At 49.4% G+C, this 22,046-nt stretch overlaps 1 protein-coding gene and 1 long non-coding RNA gene across 6 annotated transcripts in view; one reads left to right on the forward strand and one right to left on the reverse strand.

Annotated features, from left to right (window-relative positions):
* Positions 1-22,046, forward strand: part of LOC144335337 (uncharacterized) — a 273,701-nt gene that overhangs the window by 85,282 nt on the left and 166,373 nt on the right. The gene's annotated exons all lie outside the window — the stretch shown is intronic.
* On the reverse strand, positions 8,250-19,064 carry PIRT (phosphoinositide interacting regulator of transient receptor potential channels). Of its 3 annotated transcripts, none has more exons than XM_077970378.1 (2): positions 18,922-19,064; positions 8,250-11,448 (listed from the first exon to the last, which is right to left on the reverse strand). In XM_077970378.1, exon 2 carries the CDS (start codon positions 11,426-11,428, stop codon positions 11,015-11,017), a length of 414 nt encoding a protein of 137 aa, XP_077826504.1. In that variant the 5' UTR covers positions 11,429-11,448; positions 18,922-19,064; the 3' UTR covers positions 8,250-11,014. The 3 variants fall into 3 exon arrangements, with proteins under 3 accessions (XP_077826504.1, XP_001118278.3, XP_028691852.2); XM_001118278.5 differs by having other exon boundaries at positions 8,250-11,566; XM_028836019.2 differs by lacking the exon at positions 18,922-19,064 and adding an exon at positions 14,174-14,878 and having other exon boundaries at positions 8,250-11,566.

Here is a 22,046-nt window from a genome sequence, read left to right on the forward strand (position 1 = left end):
TGGAACCCACGCAAACATTCCATATTTTTCTAAGGAGGCTGCTGTACAGAGAACAGATTGGAAGGGGCTGAGATCAGAGGGGAGTGTGGCAAGCAGCAAGCACAGTTGCAGCTGAGCCGGTAGGAGGAAGGTGAGGACAGTGAAGGCACCTCTCTTCCCACAGAGGTGGATCAATTTGAGAGCCTGCCAGGGGAGTGAAGTCAACAGAACACAGTGGTGGATGCAGCGTGGGATGAGGGAAAGGGAAGGGGTCATTGTGGACTACCAGCTTTCTGTTTTGCAAAGCTGGATGCTAATGGTACCTCCCGAGACACTTAACGTCAGATCTACCCTCTTAACAGTTTTAAGCGCACAATACACCATGCTGTACAGCATATTTCTAGAATGTATTGGTTTTGTAGAACTACAACTTCACTGTATTTTGATTTACAAACTTGATTTAAAAGCTACTAGACATCATAAGAAATTAGAAAAAAACACCACAGAACACCCTTCAGCCATGTGAACCAAAGAGATCGGGAAGAACAGCCAAATGAGAGGTGTTACCCAACAGGGCTGTGAGTGAGACCAACATGGTGGACCGACAAGGCTCATCGGGCAGCGTGGAGAGGAGAGATGGGAGGTAGAAAGAGGTGAGACGTGGTCTCCAACTCACACTGCTTGCCTTCTCTCTGCAGGGAGCCCCTCTGCCCTTGTTTCCCCCTTCCCTCTTCTGGAATGTTCTATCCAAGGTCTTCACGTGGCTGCCTCCTCTTTATTCAGGTCTGAGCACAAACGTTCCCTCTCTAGAGAGGCCTCCTGCAGCCAGAATCCTAAGTAGCCCCTCCTCGTCTCTCTCCTTCACCCGGTTTCTCGGCTGCACAGCCCTCATCTCTCTCTGACATCTTCCTCATTTGATGCTGTCCTTGTTTGTGGCCTGTCTGCTCTTGGCAGGGGGAAGTTCTAGAATGCAGGAACCTTTGTCCATTTTGTTCACATCCTTCTTCTCCCCAGGGCCCAGCTCAGGACTGAGGCCGTGTGCTCCTGCGCTCCGTAGCTACTCACTGAGCGGATGAATGGAACAGTGTTGTCTTTCAGAGGCCTTATGGGAGAAGGCTTTGTAAGCCATCCCATGCCTTTCCCACATCGGCATCGGCCTCAAGCCCTGGCCACCCCTTTCTCCTCCAGACTGAGCAGGCATTCCTCATTCTCCGGAAGCCTGCGTGGCCTCCACCCACGCCCACCTTGGCCTGTCTCTTCTCACACACACAAGGCTCTTCCAGGGGCCAGCCCCACTCCCTTTCATCTGTTTGTTGGGGTGAGCCTGAAAGCAGCTGCTCTGGCCTTGACCATGGGTCAGGCCTGGTGCCAGTTGCTATTCTGGTTTCCCTGCCTGTCCCAGAAAGGCAGCCACGCCCTCTCTCCCGGGGAATGGCGATTCCTGCAGGCACATTCCACTGGCCTCTTCTTCCCTCTTGCCGGCGCCTAGGCACCGGGGAGTTTGGCAATTGCTCCCAGAATTATTTACTTGAAGTTCTTACCTGACTTTTGTGAGGTTCTTACTCGGATTCTGAGCAAAATTCTAAGTAAAAATGGGCAGGTGCAAATTAGTCTGGGTCTTAAGAGGATCTCTAATAATTATAGTCATGTTACCGGTAAGACCCTGCACTTTGTTGCCAAAATGTTATAGCCTTTGTTTGAAATCAGATATCTATGTCCTACCCGAAAGAGCCTATATATGGTTTTACATGTTCAAACGTAAAGCTATTTTTACCGATGATTTGGGAATTATTGCATTATGGTTGTAGCCTGAAATTCCCTCTTCTTGTGACAAAGATAATAACAATATCTGCATTTTACTGAATACCTACTGTTTGAGTCAGTTCAGGCTGCTGTTACAAAGTGCTATGGACTGAGTGGCTTATCTTATAGGCAACAGTCATTTATTTCTCACATTTCTGGAGGCTGGAAGTTCAAAATCAGGCAGCCAGCTTGGCTGGGGTTTGGTGAGGGCCCTCTTCCAGGTTGTAGCAAGTTACTCAGGGTCAAAGAGCTCGAAGCCTAGAGGGGGTGTGAGACTTGGTGGGCTGCCTCCAGAGTCGACTCTTTTTTTTTTTTTTTTTTTTGAGACAGAGTCTCGCTCTGTTGCCCAGGCTGGAGTGCAGTGGTGTGATCTCAGCTCACTGCAACCTCTGCCTCCCAGATTCAAGTGATTTTCCTGCCTCAGCCTCCCAGGTAGCTGGGATCACAGGCACACACCACCACAACCAGCTAATTTTTGTATTTTTAGTAGAGACAGGGTTTCACCATGTTGGCCAGGATGGTCTCAATCTCCTGACCTTGTGATCCATCTTCATTGGCCTCCCAAAGTGCTGGGATTACAGGCGTGAGCCACTGTGCCTGGCCCAGAGTCAACTCTTAAACATACATGATGCTGTATATTCGGTAAGGTTAGGTAATCTTAATTTTGACAACTGCAGAGATTGAGACCTGGAAGAGAGAGAGAGACTGACAGACAGAGAGAGAGAGAGAGAGCGGTGTCTCCTCCAATACAATTCCTCCCCACCACCCTATTTCACCCATCCCTGCCTCAGCTCTTAGAAGGGGTGAGCAAACCTCACAGGCCGTCGAGAAAGCTGGGTGCCCTGTGTGAACCCCACTCTTCCCTGTCCACCACCTGGATGTCTAGTGTGAGACAGTTCCTGCAGCTTCAGAGATGGGAGGGCAAGAGGACTACAACCATCAAAGCCATGATGCTTTGACTTTTTTCTCTATTTCCTCTTTCCTTAGAGACTTGAAGAATGCTTTGAAATGACTGCCAAATATAAAATTTCATTGATTCAGAACTTACTTATGAGAGTCTTTGCTCTAAGTATATCAGTTCAGGACCTAATCAAATCATATTCAAAACTCAGAAGAAGAAAATAACTTCTCCCAGTCATGTTACCTAAGTAGGAATTGCAACTGGCTGCAAGTAACAGACCCAAAATAATGGTGACTTAAATAAGATAACATTTTATGTTTCTCTTCTGTAAGAGAAGCCTGGGGTTGGGCAGTCCAGTTGCTCCCCGGATTTCACGAAGGTCACAGGCATCTTAGAACTTTCTGCTCTACCCTCCTTGACAATGGCTTTTATTCTCAAGGTCAGTCAGTGGTCCCAAGATGGCAGCTGCAGCTCCAGCCATTGGGTCTGCATCCAAAGAAGCAAGAGTGAAGGGACAACAGCATCCGGCAGGTGAAGAGCTTCGGGCCTACAGAGAGATTTTTTGGCCTCCACCTAAGTATTTCCAGACACATCTCATTGGTCAACCGTTGTCATGAGGGAGGCTGGGGATCTAGAAGGATCATACTTTAGCCGGGCATATTGCTGCCTTCAGAAAACTAGAGGTTTTATTACCAAAGAAGATGGGGAAAAAGGATATTGAATAAGCAAGTAGTCGTCTCTCACATTTCTTCCAGAAAACCAGATTTCTGGCTTGGGCAATTGGCTAAACTGAGTGGTGGTGTCATTTCCTGAGGCAGGCGACACAGAAGAAAGAAGAGGAGGAATTCAGTCTGAGGCAGGTTGAGTATACGCTGCTGGAGGCATTAAGGTGAAGGTTTTTGTCATGGGCAGAACAATGGCCCCCTAAAGATGTCCACATCCAGGTCCCTGGAATTTATGAGTAGGTTACCATAAATGGCAAAAGGGACTTTGAGTTGTGATTAAGGGGTGTTATGGGCTGAACTGCATTGTCTCCACATTCATATATTAAGATTTGAATCCCCAGCACCTCAGAATTGGACTGTATTTAGACACAGAGCGTTTAAAGAGGCCCTGATGAAATGTGTCTGGGGTCCCTATAAGAAGATGAGATTAGGGAACAGACACGCAAAGAGAAAGGACCACGTGGACACACAGGGAGACGATGGCCATCTGCAAGCCAAACAGAGAGCCCTCAGAAGAACCAAACCTGCTGACACCTTGCTGTTAGACTTCTAGCCCCAAGAACTGTGGGAAAACAAATTTCTTGTGTTCAAGCCATCCAGTTGTGGCATTTTGTTATGGCAGCCTAAGCAGACTCATAAAAGGATTTTAAGATTGGGGGATTATCCTGGGCTATCCAGGGAGGCCCAATGTAAGGTCTTAATATAAGTGCCCAACATACAGCACCACATAGGGGTCCTTATAAATGAAAGAGGGAGGCAGGAGGGTCAGAGAAGAGCTGTGATGACATAAGAACACCAGCCGTCTTCTGTGGACGTTGGCTATGAAGATGGAAGGGGCCTCAAGCTGGGGACTGCAGGCGGCCTTCAGAAGCTGGGAAAAGCAAGGAACAGATTCTCCCCTAGAGAATCCAGAAGGATGCAACCCTGCCTGCACCTGGGCTTTAGTCCTGTGAGATCCATGTTGGACTTCTGACCTCCTGAACTGTGAGATAATGAATTTGTGTTGGTTTAAGCTACTAAAGTTATGGTGTTCCTTTTTATTTTACAACCACAATAGGAAGCTAATACTGCATATTCAGTAGGCATTTAGATGTATGTTTTGCAAAGTCACCGACACACAGAGAATAACTGAAGCCACTGTCGTGGACAAAATCATTCAGAGAAGTATTTAGAATGAGGAAGAGATGGAATCTAGGGAAGAATCTTCCAGGAGACCAACATTCCAGGAAAGGGAAAAAACTGCATTGCTGTTTCTTTGATGGCTGGATCTCAGGACAGAAGTATAGCCAGATGGGGACACGTGGGGGGACATTGTTCCCCCAAAGTGCCTTCCTTAGACATGACAGCTGTACAACACAATTGAAGGCTGTGATGTACAGGCTTCCAAGGAAACAGCAAAAAGCAAGACCGTGAAATAGAGGTGTGAATAGAATCAAAATGGCATTGCTTTTTATAGGCTGTGGTCCTCCTACTAACCCATAGGCAGCTCCCAGTCCCCCTCTCCATCTCCCCATTCCTTTCCTCTTGCATCCTACCTCTGATGTGAACACCTGTCATAGCTCTATTCTAGAGAGCTGGAAAGGCAGCCTGGGGTCAGACTGACATGGGCACACACCCTCTGCATTCCGTCCTCCCTGTCTCCATCCTACTGTATCATAACTGATGATCTCCTTGCTTCTCTCCTCTGGGGACTCTCCCGATTGCTTTCTGAGATGAGAGCTTGTCTTCCTCACAGCATCCCCAGTTTTGATGTCTGGTGCATGGCAGGTACTCGGGACCTTGAAATGCCAGGCTAATAGCTCCTCCTGAGGGAGGGATCAGAGACCATGTCTGAGAAACGGATCAGAGGAAGGGAAGGGCCCCAGGCCCCCAGGGAATGAGTTGGGCAAAGGCTGCCAGAATAGAATCTGCTTCCCTTCTCTTTCAGGTCTTCCTCCCATGCAACCCCACAGGAAATGGACTGTGATTGATGCTTACATTCCTTTATTGATTGAAAAAGAGCCCAATATAGTCTACATGATTATCAGAGGGGCCATTGGCCATCACTCCCCCTCCTCTTTGCAGTTACTTTGGTGGTTTTGCCAGAGAGCCCTGCTGTGCAGTGGGAGATGGTCTTATTTTGGAGGTGACCTTTACCTAAACTTCTTTCTTTTTGGAATAGGAGACCTGGACTTGGAGAAGGCCCGAAATCTCTCTTTCCTGCACCTGTAGTCCACAGAAGTGAGCACTGTCCCTTAGCCATAGAGGACCCTCCCTATGGAGACCAGGAGAAGCTGACCACACAGGCCACAGCTCGGCTGGTGGAGTGCCTGGAGCTCTGTGCAGGTCTGGATAGGAGGAAATGGCCCACAGGAACTGGCCCTCCTTGCAGGTGCCAGGAGCACAGGCTCAGGGCTCCAGGGATGGGGATGGAGGTAGGACCTGGGAGGGCAGTTGTCTGTCCTGGTTTCTGCTGGGGGCTTCTTTCTAGGACCTAGTGTAGTAGAGTCAAGGCCCTTCAGTGACCAAGCCCAGGGTCCTTCAGTGACTCCTCTCTAGTCGTGAGAGATAGAAGGAGGGTCTTCTGAGAATGAAGGAACAGGGTAAGTGGCCCCTAAAGCACCTCTGCCTGCGGGAAGACCTGATGCTCAGCAGCTCTTCTCTGAAGAAGTGGTATTGGGTCTTTTAAACGTTTTTTTTTTTTTTTTTTGAGATGGAGTCTCCATCTGTTTCCCAGGCTGGAGTGCAGTGGCATGATCTTGGCTCACGGCAGACTCTGCCTCCAGGGGTCAAGCGATTCTCCTGCCTCAGCCTCCCAAGTAGCTGGGATTACAGGTGCTTGCTACCACGCCCTGCTAATTTTTGTATTTTTGGTAGAGACGAGGTTTCACCATGTTAGCCAGGCTGGTCTTGAACGCCTGACCTCAAGGGATCTGCCCGCTTCGGCCTCCCACAGTGCTGGGATTACAGGTGTGAGCCCCCACGCCCAGCATGGTATTGGATCTTGATTGCCCCTTTTCTTCTAGGCACTCCCTGTGGGAGGTGGTTTTAGCCTTCTGAGGGGTTATGAACTTGGCCTATAATGTGATGCAATGTGGACACATAACCTGTGTCAGAAGGTCCTGAATCCTCCTGCTGCTCAGTAAGTGAGCCTGGCCCCTGGAACAAAGGCTGGATGTACCAAGGCCACCTTGCTTTGACAGCGTGGTGATTGGAGGCCTCATTCCTGCCCCTGACCATGCCCGTGGCACGGAACCTCATGCCTATGGCCAGAAGCTCCGGGTATGAGAGCACATGAGCTCTGGAGGCAGCCGGGGGCTTACGCCTCTGATCTGGTGCTTACAGGCTGAGACCCGGGACATGTAACTTACTTTTCTAAGCCTCATTTACTTATCTGGAAAAGGTGTTACAAAGGTTTCAATACAGGGAAGAAAAAGAACAAACTAAACTGTGTGAAAGCCCCCAGCACAGGGTCTGGCACAGAGGAGGTACTCAGAATGCGGGTTTCTTCCTGGCTGGTGGCTCCTTTTGTCTTCCCTTCTGGGCTCCTGGCCAGGAATTTTACCCCCGTCCTGGGCCCTTGCCTGGTGTGCCCTCCCAGCCTGTATGGTGACCTCAGCTCCCTTTCCGCTTTCCCCATCTTGATGATGCTGGTGCCTTCTGCTGCTCCTCAGAGGCCTTTAGAGAGTCTGTGGAGGTGGAGGGTGTGGGCGTGGCCTCTGCAGCTACACCAGCTGGGTTTCAATCATACTGTCCTAGCTTGATGTCCCTCTGCCTTACTTATCTCACCTGTAAAGTGAGGATGATGGTAACAGTATTTCAGGACAGGATTTTGGAAAGGATTGAATGAGTCAGTGAATAAAGGGCTTAGATTTTTCTTCAGGCACTTAGTGAGCACCCAATAAACAATCATCATTTCATTCTTCTGCTCTTCAGACACCACCCCAGAATGCCTCCTTGCCAACCACCTCTGATCACCCTTCCTTCTTCTGTCCTCCCCTCCCCAACCTCACCCTCCAAACCCCCCATGGCACAGGGTTGGTGCCACCCAGCGGCATCCCCAGGTACACCCGCTGGGCAGTTTCCTTGCACGTGTTTAATATCAGACATATTTGGAGCTCTGGGTTTTGGTTTTCTGGTGTCCTCTGATCTCTGAGGGCAGGAGACAGTGAGGAGATGGGTATGAGGGTCAAGAAGGGTTGGGAGGCAGGTCATGACTTTGGGAATGTTGCAGGAATTGAAGGAGGAATAAAATATCCTTTGTTCTACCCAGACACACCACCAGTTACTTTCTTTTTTCCTTTATGGATTGAGCCAGCTAGTGCAAGCAGAAAGTCAAGGCCACAGTGAATTTGGTGGGAAGCCAAGTGGAAGAGAGTCAGGATTAAAAAGCTGAAGGGGCAGAGGAGGTCGGCCCAGAAGATGGGGAGAAGGGGCTTAGAAGAAAGGAGACCGGGGAGCTGAACTGCACCTGCTCCTTGTGCCTGCACTTGTTAGTTACTGGGGACATTGATAGGCTGACCTTGGAGCAGCTGCCTGCCTTGCCCTGGAACACTGATTCATTCTGGACAGTTCTTTCTCGGTATCTCTTTTTTTGGTCTCAGTACTTGACTTTTGGGGATGGAAAGAGTTGGAAGCTGCTGGTCTCTGCCCTGTCAGCATCTCAGAGTAGGGTCATCAGTTCCTACAAGATGCCTGAGGAACCATGCACAAAACCCATCCTGTCCATTTTCTCCCAGGTAGCAATCTGGGGAGAAGGATGTGTGGCAATGGAGGGTGGGGGCATTTTAGAGGAATTAATTGGTGGACATAGTCTTGAAATTCCTGAAGAGAGGAATGAAAACACAGCAGACACTGTTACATTGAATACAATTCAACATTACATTGATTCCTTTAGGCTTCAGGTTAGATCAAACTCTCCCAAACATAATAGCCATGGGGAGCATGATACAATCTAGTGAGCTGAAAACATGGAAGCTGGTTCTGTCCTTTGACCCACTGACATGAAAAGAGTCATTGCAGGTGATGCTTTGTTGCAGAAATGTGGAGTCTGACCTGGGCTGCATTCCCAGATCAGGTGCATCCATACTTCAGCCTTCCATGGGGCAACAGGCATTGGCAAATACCTCAATGTCCTGCCTCAGTGTGACCCTGGAACATTTCCAGCCCACACTCATGTGGAGGATCCCAGTGGGGATGACAATGTTTGGGGATATTTCCTCATGTTTTCTCTGCTGAGAAACTAGCTTGAGTGGGCAGGGAATGGAGGCAGGTACTGCTAGAGTCTGCAAAGTGAATCCAGAACCTGGACTTCTAGAGTTGTGGTTGTCCTCAAACTTCCTTCCACTAAGACATCCGTGATAGCGGCATGCAAATGGGCCCTCCTCATATAGCTGTGCCCAGGCTACAAGCTCCTGGGCAGAGGAAATGAGGCACCCGGAGTATGGGTTTCCAGTGAGTGAGTTGGGGCCCATCCCATTTGCTCCCATTTAAGAACGCATCGAGAAATGCAAGGGTGATATTATAGGGCCAATCTCAAATCTGCATTCATGTCAGAAGAAGAAAAATGATCTGCAAGGTTTGTCACTGAGGCACTAAAACTATGATTAATGACATAGCACTTGCAACGCTCCCAAGATTGGTCCTGACTGCCTGTGTGCAGGGCTAGAGGTGAGCTAGAGACCTGGCCACACTGGCATGGGTCTGCATGAAGGCTATGGCCATCCTGGGTGATCCTCAACGGTCATGAGTTCCCCAAACTCTGACTCTGTGGGTGGGTCAGGTAAGGGGTGGTCCCCATGACAAAAGTGCTTGCCTCCATGGATTTTCCCACAGTGCAGAGGGAATAAGGATGGATTCTGGCTCTGCATATGGAACTGCCACGGAGGATGGGGATATCTGGAGGGCCCTGGTGACTGGGGAGGCCACAAGGCTGAGGAGTGAAGAGAATTACCTCAAGACAAGGGTAATTCTGGTGCAGGATGCTCTCCTCTCACACCTCATTACCAAATGCTCTCCAGGAGTCTTTGGCTTGGCCTAGGGCAGTGTGACTGGCCCCCTCACAGGTACCACTTCTGTTCCTTCACCTATGGGCCTCTTGATTGCCACAGGGAGTTACAGAAGCACTTACCTCTCAGGGACTCTCTGCTTGGCAGGCCCTCTGGAAACCCACTTCCCGTCTCTACCATAGACCCCAGGAGGCCCTCAATGTGCCTCCAGGAGAAGCTACACTAGGCACTTGGGGAAGAGGTGGGAAGTCGGGCAAGAGAGGGATGAAGTAAAAACACCTGGGAGTCAGACAAGTGGCCGTGCAGTTTCCTAATTCCATCGTGCTTCTCCTTCCCCAAGCGGCTCCTGCACACACATGGCAGCGCCTGCTGCTCCCAATGCTGTTCTTTCCTCTCTTTGGCAACTCTTATCCTTCCTTTCGTTTTTGGGTTGGAGGACATGGCCTCCAGGAATTTCTCTGTCCTCTCTCAAGTTTAGGGTAGACACCTCCTGTGCTCCCACAACCACCTGCATTTTGCTGGTTGGCTTGGCTGCCTCTCTCACCTTGGGAAGCAAGAAGACAGCAGGGATCGTGTCTTGCTTCCAGCCAGGGCTTATCCCAGAGCAGGACACTGAATAAGTATTGACTTTTTTGTTGGGCGGGGGCAGGGATAACAGAAGTTGGAATTTTCTAGCGTGAATTCCATCTCTAGAAACCTACAGATCATTCGGATATGGAACTTGATCCTCTCCATTTTGATCTTGATAGACGTGAAGGGGAAAACAATCTTACAGGATCCCTCCGTATCTTTCCATTTTGCTGTTCTAGATGCAGAGGTAGAGGCAGGCGTAGGAAAGAAATTAGGGCAACATGCATTCGTCCTCAGCTAACGACCAAGTTCAAAGAAAGTGGTCAATGAGGAGTTAGAAGGTCAAACAGAAACCGTGACATCCCCTGGCCTACCCCACTGCCTCTGATGTAAATATTATATAATTAGGAGTTAAACTTCTTCAGCTGACAAACCCCTAGAGTCATGTTGCCATGTCCAGGGGCACGTGTCATCTTGGAGAGTGTTTTTCCCAGGCCTCCCTTCATTGTTCAGTCTTTGGAATGTTTGATACTTGTGATCTTGAAAGTCTGCTGAGGGAGCTGGGGCTGTCAAACCCAATGGGTCAGAACTCAGCCGTCCGTCCCTCCTCTGTAAAGGACCTCCATGGGTCAGTTTTGGTTCCAGAAGGATGCAAATGAAGAATCCAGCTCTGGCACTCAGATATGTAAACAAGAAGTTCTCCCTGGGGCACAGCCCACCCCCGAAGAATTTCCCAGCATGCATTGCACTTGGTAGAGAGCGTTGGATGAATGATATCTGGATGCAGAGGCAGGGGTTTAGAGTGACGAAAGGGAAGGCCACAGCCAAGATCCAAGGAAGCATCAGTCAGAATACAGATAAAGTGGATATATCTGGCAACATTCCCGGCTGCATGGAGGATGGAGCCCTGAGCTCTGTCTTCCCCACTGGGTCAGGAAGAGCATTTTCCTGGATCAGTTTTATGGCACCCCACAGAGGAGAAGGGGATGTCGGATGTGGTCGTCAGATCTTCTCCCAGTCAAGATGGCAGGGAGATGCGGAAACCACCATCAGCGAGTCAGGAAGAAGGACTTGAGGCTGCGTAAGAAAGTCGACTTCTGTCTGTGCTTCTGTTTCTTTTTGATGATGGGCACCCACACCAGCCCGCACACGAGCATCATGAGTCCCAGGGACAGGAAGCCGGGCCCTACCATTTTGAGGATGGAGAGATTATTCTTACTCAGCTTCAAGGTGTAGGCCAAGCAGGTGATGACCACGCCAAAAAGCAGGATGGCACCGCCCACCGACATGATGACGATGGGCTTGCGGTAGATTTCCCAGTTACTCCTGGGGGTGGTGGTCCAGACAGACTCGCTCCTGGAGCTGATGCACAGGGAGCTGGCGGTCTGGCTGGGCAGCAGGTCCTTGGCTTCTGGAGACTTCTCATCGACCTCTAGAACCTTGGGGAGAGTCTCCATCGTCATGATTGCTCAGGACTGGGCACCTAGGACCGGCAAAAGTTGGAAACAAGAGTGGAGCCAAAGGAATCCTCACACACCCTTCCTGTACTCAGCATCCATCTCTAGCCCCGCTCTCAGTGGAGGGTGAACAAGGTCTTTGAGCTGAAGCCAAAAAAAAAAAAGTGAAATGAAATTCACATAAATAAGAAACCACCCAAGCTGGTATAATTTTTTTTCTTGTGAGAGATAACTATTACAACATTTTATTCAATAGCTTTTACTCTTTAAAACAAGGATCACTATTTAAATATTTATTCAATAGCTTTTAATATTTAAAACAAGTGATGCCATTTTAGAAACAAACAAAAGCTATAGTTTTTTTTTTCTTTTTTTTTTAGACAGAGTCTCCCTCTGTCACCCAGGCTGGAGTGTAGTGGCGTAACCTCAACTCACTGCAACCTCCACCTCCCAGGTTCAAGTGATTCTTCTGCCTCAGCCTCCTGAGTAGCTGGGATTACAGGCACCCGCCATGAAGCCTGGCTAATTTTTGTATTTTTAGTAGAGACAGGTTTTCACCATGTTGGCCAGGCTGGTCTTGAACTCCTGATCTCAAGTTATCCACCTGCCTCGGTCTCCCAAAGTGCTGGGATTACAGGCGTGAGGCACCGCACCCGGTCAGCTATAGTTTATTGAACGGCATTTTATTTTCAGACCCAACCACTTTCTAGCTGTCTGATCTTGATGGAACTACTCAACCTCTCTTTGTCTCAGTTTTCTTACCTATAAGATGAGGATAACATTACTTCTTTCATAGAATTTTCAAAAAGGTCATGTGAGTTAAGTGGTGTAATGCATTGAAATAATGCCTAGCATATGGCAAGTACTCCATAAATGATATCGTTTGTCTATTAGAAGAGTGATGCTTTATAGATAAATTCTGCATGCGTGTCCTGTGCCAGACACTGCATCAAACACTTCCTTTATTAAACTGAAACTCACAACAAACCTGTGAATTAGGCATTAGTTCTGTTTTACAGATGAGATAGTGAAGCTTCAGAGAGGTGAAGCAACGTCTTGAAGATCACACGATAAGGAACTACCCAAGCTCAGATGTGAACCCGTTACTCCTACTGGGCTATGCACAGGTTGGAGAACACCGTTTCGTGCAGCCTGGGCTTTCATGTGCTCTGTCAGCAGAGGACAGTGAGGTCTCAGGTTCACAGTGCAACCTTTTGTCCTGTTTTTGAGATGGAGTTTCACTCTTGTTGCCCAGGCTGGAGTGCAATGGAGTGATCTCAGCTCACCGCAACCTCTGCCTCCCAGGTTCAAGCAATCCTCCTGTCTCAGCCTCCTGAGTAGTGGGGATTACAGGCATACACCACCATACCCAGCTAATTTTGTATTTTTAGTAGAGGCAGGGTTTCTCCATGTTGGTCAGGCTGGTCTCGAATTCCTGACCTCAGGTGATCCGCCCACCTCGGCTTCCCAAAGTGCTGGGATTACAGGCATGAGTCACCGTGCCCAGCCCCCACAGTGCAACCTTCTAAGATCTAAATGCTACCCTTCCCCACCCTCCATGTTAATTACATTGAGGCCAATTTCCAGCTTCAGGCCTATTCTTAGGCCTGGAAAGGTATGGAGTCTCACTCAACTGCCCACTCCAGTGTCTCATCGAGAGCCCATCTGCATGGCTCTCAGCCACTGGGACTCCCTCATCTCTGACCCCAACTCAGGAAAGGTAGATGGTCATCCATGTAGAGCAATTTCAGGGCTGGGCTGTAGAGAAGTACTGCTTGCCCACCAAATACTTCACCATACCAATGCTTTCTCAAATTCTTTTAATGTCAGATTAAAGGATTTCTTTTATTTTCTTTTATTTTTTTTATGTGTAGTTTTGCTGTTGTCGCCCAGGCTGGAGTGCAAAGGTACGATCTCGGCTCACTGCAACCTCCGCCTCCCGGGTTCCAGCGATTCTCCTGCCTCAGCCTCCTGAGTAGCTGGGACTACAGACACTCGCCACCACACCCAGCTAATTTTTGTGTTTTCAGTAGAGACAGGGTTTCACCATCTTGGTCAGGCTGGTCTCGAACTCCTGACCTCAGGTGATCCACCCTCCTTAGCCTCCCAAAGTGCTGGGATTATAGGTGTGAGCCACCGCGCCCAGCCTCGATTAAAGCCTTACATTTCATAATCAGAAATGTGGCTTCAAGGCAAAGGTCTATATATTTACAACAAGGTCATAAGATGTAAACGATTGATATTAGATACTTCCTGAGGATAGGTTCTGTTTGAGAGAGCCCAGGTTCCATGCCTGGAGGTTTCACAAAGGTACTGCCCTGATTCATCTTTCAGATGTCTCCAAGGTGTCTGTCTGTACAGTGCTCTGTACCCCAGAGATTTAGCTTATCTTTAACTGAATGAGTAAGTAAATGAACAACTCTCTCTCCCTTGTTTCCCCTCCTCTCCCTTCCACTGGTTGCTAAGGACAAACGCAGGACCTTCTCCACTTACATAGAAACCACTTACACACTTATTTATCTTCTAGCAGGAGCCTGGATCCTTCCCTGCAGTAAGCTCAGGCATTTGCTGCTGTCTGGGACAGAGTCTGCAGGCTCTCTCCTCCTGTACCCCGAGTCCTCAAGCTCTCTGGCTGTTCTCTGAGGGTCCCCTGCCTGCTTGGGATGACTTTCCTTAAGCAGTTCTCCTAGGCTTCTGCTCTTTTTCCCTCTTCAGATCAAAGCCTCTGGACCTTGGCTTCTACCCTCTTACCTGGCCAAGAATCCTGCGCTTCCTCCTCTGGCTGCTTCTTCTGTTTCCTGTTTGGCTACTCATGCCCCACTCACATCAGCATTTACAAATATCCCTGTTTGTGAGTGGGATGCGAGAGATTTCTTTCCATAGCAGAAAATTGTATCGGGGAAGGTGGACTATTCATCCTGGTCACAATGAAACCACCTTCCCCAGCTCAAATAGGATGCCTGCGAGGGAGGCTGGAATTAGACTCAGATCTGTGGTGGGGTGCACTTTGGGAAACCATGTTACTGGCCAGGAGTTAAAGACAGCTTGGGATAAAGGAGTTGGTGTCTGGAGCTGGTGGCTCCCAAGTCCTGATACTTGTTACATTTATCTGCAACCTGCCCCTTCCGCTTGACCAAGGCACTTCTACACAGAGAGGGGTCCTTTACTGAATGCGTTCTCCTTCAATCCTTCCGACGGTGTTAGTTTCAGCTGAATCTCTCCAACCTGCTCATTCCATCCCTCACTGCTCAGGCCTGAACTTTTCTGAACTAGTGTTACCCCCGACCCCAAGAATAATGATTCCATTCTCTAGAACAAGCAGTTACAGATCCCTCCCCTTTAACAGGGAGACAGAGGAGTTGTAACCAAGGCCTTCAGAATTTGGCCTTGGTGATATTACAGTTTGGATCTCTGCTTCCTACGACTCGAAAATATTACAAGGTTCTTTTGTAACCGTAGACACTCAGTGTGTACTTCCCTTTGAAGCCTGTGGTATATTTGCATAAGCGAAGCAGCCATTTAAAAAATGATTTTTTTTTTTCTCTGTGGGCTGAGGGGCAGGGATGGGTTCATAAAGCTGTTAGGAGACCTTGTGCTGGTTATTGCAATCTGGTCTCATATGAGGGTGTTTGATCATCTTAAGCAGAATTTCTTTTTCTCAGTAGTCATTTCCAGTCCTTTTCAGTGAAGACATGGGGAGATATGATTGCTGTTTCCTGAGGTTGGAAAGGTTGTGATGAAGGAATTAAAATGCAGGGATTCTCAGTGGTGCCAGAGAAGATAGCTGGGGCTGGGCAGGGAAGGGCTTGCTCCTGGGAGCCGCCATCTGGGAGTGAGGGAGCTCCGGAACAGGAAGTGTTCAACTGGGTGGGGACTTAATCATAGTAACAACCAGGCTGAGAAGGCTGCAGGCTGGCACCAAGAAACAGTGCTGGTCTGGGACTATATAGCAACGAGAAGCCAGACGGAGAAAGAATGCATGCGATGTGATCTCATTTCCGTAAAATTCAAATCCATGTAAAACAGTCTATGCTATGAGAGGTTAGGATAGTGGCTGCCTTTGGTGGTGGTAGTGACTGGAATGGGGACTTTTGAGGTGCTGGCGATGTTCTGATTCTGTTTTTTTTTTTTTTTTTTTTTTTTTTTTTTGAGACGGAGTTTCGCTCTTGTCGTCCAGGCTGGAGTGCAGTGGCACGATCTCGGCTCACTGCAACCTCCACCTCCCAGGTTCACGCCATTCACCTGCCTCAGCCTCCTGAGTAGCTGGGACTACAGGTGCCCGCCACCATGCCTGGCTAATTATTTGTATTTTTAGTAGAGACGGGGTTTCACCATGTTAGCCAGGATGGTCTCAATCTCCTAACCTCATGATCCGCCCGCCTTGGCCTCCTAAAGTATTGAGATTACAGGAGTGAGCCACCGTGCCCGGCCTTTTTGTTTTGTTTTGTTTTAACTACAGAAGGTTAGAACCTGACTCGTACTGCTTTACCAAGTCACTGGTTCTGTTCCTTCCCACCCGGTGGTTGTAAAAAACTCCCTTTGATCTTACAGCCAGGTGTTAGGAAGGGAGCAGCTCACAAGGCGGCATGGAGGCAGCTGTGAAGGGGCAAAGGCAGGACGCACTGACTAACTCCTCCCTGCCTCCCTTCTTTGGCCTGAGTGACCACTCACTTCGCCAAGGCAGGCTTCCTTCTGCTGGCTGAAGTTCCTACAAAAATCTCCAATGTACCTCAGCTGCTTCTCCAAGGCCAAAGAAGCCATGTGGCTGGGGAAGGCAGGTGCTTTTTCTACAATAATAATAACGACCATTTATCAAATGCTTAGTGTGTGGCGGGAACCACGCTAAATGCTTTGTCTGCATTGCCTCATTTCATCCTCCCACCCAGTCACTCCTCTGCGGAAGCTATATTCTTGCCCCACTTTGCAGGTGAGGAAACTGAGGATCAGAGAGGTATAAGTGACTTGCTCAAGATGACTCACAGGTGAGGAGAGCATCTGGATTGGAATGTGAGTTTTGCAGCCTGCCTGGCTCCAGACTCTGTGTTCAAGTCTATCCCACCCCTCTTTGGGGCAGTTTTAATGTTTCTTTTCAAAATTATGGGAAAAGCAAGTGGGGAGGACACCCGAGGTGGGACATAGTGAATGGAACTGCAGCCTTGGCTGAGGAGATAGGCCCAGGAATGTTGGGTGGAGCTGCCAAGGATGCCAGGGTCCCCGAGCTGGGGCCAGCAAGCAGCAAGAGGCCAGCAAGGGGCCTGTGGCACAGCGGCCTCAAAGTCACCACTGTCACCATGCCACAAATCCAGCATAAGATGCCTGGCGTATGCCACTTTCTTTGCCTGGGGAGTCTCTTTTAATCCTCCACTTTGAGAGGGTAATACTATTATCATTCCCATTTTGCAGCTAGGAACACAGGCTCAGAGCTGCCGGCCTCCAAATCCTGCTTTTATTTTATTTTATTATTTAATTTAATTTAATTTTATGATGGAGTTTTCCTCTTTTGCCCAGGCTAGAGTGAACTGGTATGATCTTAGCTCACTGCAACCTCCACCTCCCAGGTTCAAGCGATTCTCCTGCCTCAGCCTCTCAAGTAGCTGAGATTACAGGTGCTGCCACCACGCCTGGCTAATTTTTGTATTTTTAGTAGAGACGGGGTTTTGCCACGTTGGCCAGGCTGGCCTTGAACTCCTGACCTCAGGTGATCCACTTCCCTCAGCCTCCCAAAGTGTTAGGATTACCGGCGTGAGCTACTGTGCCCGACCAGCCCTGCTCTTTTATTTATGCTTTCTCAAGGAAAGGGCCCTGCCTTTTTTTCTTCTTGTTTTCTTCACTTGCATTCCACCACCCCGTACCTGTACATCTCCACCTCCGAACTCACTCCCCAGCCTTTCCCTGGTGCTGTCCTCCTTTGAACGTGCTGAAATACGGTTGGTATTAATAGGGTTGTCAGATTTAGAGAATAAAACTACAAGGTGTCCAGTTACATTTCAGCCTCAGATCAACAATGGATACCTTTTTCGTATAAGAATGTTTCGATATTGCATGGGAGCAATGCATGCAAAAAACTTATTCATCATCAAATTCAAATTGAATTGGGTATCTGGCAATACATCTGGTGACCTTAATATTGTAAGAGGTTCCGCTGTGCTGCTGTGCGTGGACCTGGAGTTATCTGGTCCTTCCCGAGTTTCTGCCCCTCAGGTCCCTCCATCTACAGAGCTCCGATAGCACCTGGGCTATTCTAGGAGTTGCAAGAGCTGAAAGCAGAGGAGAGAGGCACACATTACCTCACTGCTGGGAGGCTGGGCCCAGTAAGGGGAGTCTGGGGGAGAAGCGGGGAAGGCAGGATGGAAGTGGTGGGAGTAACACCATGTATTATTCCTGTGGAAGACCCAGAGTGGTGAGAAGTGGAGGGTCCTCCTGTTTCCCTCATGGAGTCCCCATTAATGCCCCACCCATCTCCAGCTTGCCAGTGGTCGTCCTCAGAGTCCCTTGTCTTCTCTGGCGGTGCTGTCTTCCCCTCACCAGGACATTCTGTTGGTGACTGTCCACCCCTCTGAGAAGGTGAGTGGGAGCCAAGTGTCTGGGCTGATAAAGTAGAAGCTAGAGAGTTTCTGAGTAAGCTGCTGCTGTCACCATGGCCATGGCCACCCATCTGTCAGCTGCTCATAGCGCTTCTAGGAAGGGAAGTTTCCCAAAGGTCACAGTCAACCTGGAGGGTGCCACTCACCTCCCTCGTCGGGCCACCCAGCTGGTGCCCAGACCCTGGCCAGTGACAGGGTAGAAAAATAACTTGGGCGATCATGTGTGTGATCACGTCTGGCTTTACCCGGATATAGGGTCCCCACGGCACACAGTTGCCTGACTGAGCCACGTCTTTGTCTGTGTTTGCATGTGCCTGCCTTGTTCCCCCTTTCTGAGATAAAACTCCCGAGGCAGCCAGCGCACCCTACCTTGTTTTTCTGGCACCTGCCCCAGGCACCTGCCACAGCTGTAGGAGGAAGACATTGGCAGCTGCTGAGGTCTGATACGGGGTGCCCAGGAGGATGGCCTGGGTCGGAGATTCCGCCCATGTCCTCTGGGGTCTGGGGGTGGCCTTGCATTTTATGGTCTGGCTTTTTTTGCTCCTTCTCCCACCTAGATTTGGTAGGATAGTCCCTGCCCAGCCCTTCCCATAATGGCTGCTAACGGTGAAGGCTGGATGCTATACACGCAGGACTGAAGCAGCCCTCTGCCCACAAATTCCCTTCTTCCCAGTACACAGCAAGGGGCGGCCCCCTTCCTCCAGCCACCCCTGTCTGCCAAGACCCTCAGCAGGCAGTGCCTCCAGGCTGGCTTCACCCCCTCCCGGGGCATAGCCCCCTCTCCTCTGCTTGTTGTTCCTACTTGCCTTCCAACCCCAGTTCAATGACAACACGCTCCAAAACAAAGTTAAAACCAGCTCTTTCCTCCAGTGAGGTGGAAGGAAGGGCAGAGGGAAACGTTCCCTCCTTACTTACTGTCCTCGACGTCCCAGGGGAGGATGGGGGACCTGGGAATCACTCGGTGCTCATGCAAGGAGGAAGCCGGCAATGACTTTCTGCTCAAGTCCATGCCAGCCGGAGAAAGCCACCCTGACCACATCCAGAAGTCGGTGTGCTGTGAATCCCAGCAACTGAGCAGGCTCCAGCAGGGATGGATGAGCTCACCAGGCGATGGCCTAATGGGTTAACTCTTTGTGAGCTGTTGGCACGGGTCCTCGGAATGTGGCTTTCTCAGCTGCGCTCAGCCACGATGAGATGAATCTTGTGAAAAATTCATGATGCTTCTCTGCAGTCTGTCTTCAAGTTTCATGGAGGCGTGCGTTCCGTTGATGCCAGGGCAGGGCAGCTTCTCCTGACCCAGGCTCAGAAATCAGAGGACCTGGAGTTTCTGGGTTGGTGGAGGTGTGTGGCGGTGCCACGGTGGTGGGGATGGGTTGCCAAAGACTGGATCAGACCCTCTGGCTGACTCACGCTACACTGGGTCTGTTCAGTGCAGGCCTTAGTAATTCGATCTGGGAACTCTCTGTGTTCTTGATATTGGAGGGGGCACATACAGACTTAGAAAACACCCTTGGTTGCAAGATGGCAGGGACACTCCTTGGAACTTTCCAATGCCTATGGGTGGGCACTCTATGTTACAAAATGCCAGGAGTCCACAACAGGACTTACCCCCATCCCGGTCCCGACATCTCAAACAGAGGCAAAAGAGCTTGTTCCCCATCACTCCTCCAATCATTCCTCACGATGCCCTGTTGCTTTTCATGCGATGCCTGCTGCCACCGTGATGCGAAGAGAATGATGAATATCAGTGCAAGGAGGGTGAAAAGGTTTGCACCTCTATAAACCTTTACCGGTCTGTGCTTGGAGAAGCTGGGTGTGAGATGTTGAGTAGCCAGTTCTCAAGATGCTGATGCATACACTGAGGTCAGCAAAATTGCCTACAATTCTGGAAGGCACGCTGGCTCCTGCCCTGGTCCACACTAACCTGAGAATGTGGGCAGCTGCTGCTCCTCAGGATGACTGGTGGGTGGGCATCCTTGCTACTGGGAACAGTACACTGAGGGGCGTCCTCTGTGGTCTGTTGGGAGGGCTTTCCTAGGAGCCGTCCAAGGAAGCTGCTGTCAAGGCAGGTATGAGAATCTCCCATATTTGACATCTTGAGTTCCTCACGTGTGCAATGAGCAGGAGATTCTGAGCCTGGAAGGCTCTGCAGAGGTTGCTATGTGATTCACGCCTAGAGAAGCAGACAGCCAGGAGGATGAGCCTGTCCCCCGAGCTGCTGTGAGAGATCAGGTTGAGTACTCCCTCTGTCCTCTGCGAAGATGAGCATCTCTGCTCAGGGCAGTGAGCAGTGAGAGGCCTGCCTTGAGTGTCCAGGGGAACTTGACGTTGAAGGTTTTTGAGGATGTGAGTTGCTTTGCCTTAGGTGCCTCTGACTTTATACTCAAGTCAGTTTGTAACACCAAGTGACCTGGCTTGCAGAGGAACCCTAGAGTGAATTATTTTGCAATGCAAATAATCAAATGATTTATTTATTTATTTTTACAAAGTTCAGGCTAGTCCCCCACCCTCTGCAGGGCATGGCAGTGCGGCAGAGTAATACCATCTGTAAGTCAAACCCTTATTTATTACTCCCTCCATGTCAGGCACTCTTCTAAGTGCTTTATATATACAGCAATTCACTTATTCCCCACACAACTCTATAAGGTAGCTATGTGAGGTATATTGCTATCTCTGTATTTGGCCTTGGATGAATTACTTCTTTGGGCCTTAATTTCCTCATGTATTCATTGAGTGGGATCATTACTACATCACAGAGTTTTTATGAAGATTAAATGAGAAAATGCTCATAGCAAGTGCTTAAAGAATGTATACATAATATATATGCATATAATACACATGTGTATAAGTATATATTTAAGTATAAATGTAAATTGGAGGGGCAGCAAGCATCAGAGGAGAACATGTCCAGGGTTGAAGCTGTTCTGTCTGCAGACCCCCTTCCTAGCAGAACAGATGAGGAGGCGTGAGGAGCCATCATGGTCCCTGGGCAGCTGACTCTGGTGTCTCGGGTTGAAGAGGCTGCTACTGCAGCTGTGGTGTTGAAGGGGATGGGAGCAGGGATGGTCGCTGCCTGGGGATGGCTCCTAGCCTCTTATCCAGAGTGCCCTAACTCCCCACCGTGTAGCTGCTCCTGCTCAGCGCTGTGCCCCCTCACCTGGCCAGTCCAGTGTTGCAGGAGACAGGTAGGGTGACCAGCCATCCAGGCTTACTGGGTACTGATGGATTTCCTGAAATATGGGACTTTCAGTGCTAAAACCATGAACATTCCAAGCAAACCAGATGAATTGGTTTCCTTAGTAAACACTTTTGGGCAGTGGCATGTCATTTGGAACACCTGTCCCTGTGCATGTGGGCTGTCTCCTTCTGGAATGTTCTCTGTATTTGGCTTCACCCCCCTCCCAGGGCATAGAGTCTTGTGGGCAAAGGCGGCCTTCTCTCTTCCACCCCCACCCTGGGGCTGGGGGCCCTCCCTCCCAGCCTGCTTCCCCTCTTGTTTCCCCTGGCTTTGCATCTTGCTCTGTTCTTGGGCACAGTTTGAGAGGAGGCTGGGACTCCCTCCGAGCATAGTTTCCAAGAGTTTCCAAAAGTGGTGGTGTTTCCTTTCGGCTTGCTGTGTGTTTCGTTAGGATAATGAATTACCTAATGGTTATTAGACTATAATAAAAAGGTACCAAAGCAAACAGTGCAAGACAAGGATGTCAACATAGGCACCTCTTTGTTAGGCTTGTCACCGACCACCAGTGCTGACAGCCCACCCCGGACTCCTTCCCTTGGTTAGAACCTCACACCCCCTCTGCACTGGCATTGGCAATGTATGTACGTATTTATTTATTTTTGAAACAAGGTCTCACTCCTGTTTCCCAGGCTGGAGTGCACTGGTGTGCTTGGCTCACAGCAGCCTTGACTCCCACGTGCAAGTGATTCTCCCTCCTCAGCCTCCCAGTAGCTGAGATTATAGATGTGCCCCACCATGCCTGGCTAATTTTTTTGTTTGCATTTTTTTTTTTTGTTGTTGTTGTTGTTGTAGAGATGGGGTT

This window comes from Macaca mulatta, chromosome 16 (assembly GCF_049350105.2).
Source record: "Macaca mulatta isolate MMU2019108-1 chromosome 16, T2T-MMU8v2.0, whole genome shotgun sequence".
Classification (NCBI taxonomy): Eukaryota; Metazoa; Chordata; class Mammalia; order Primates; family Cercopithecidae; genus Macaca; species Macaca mulatta.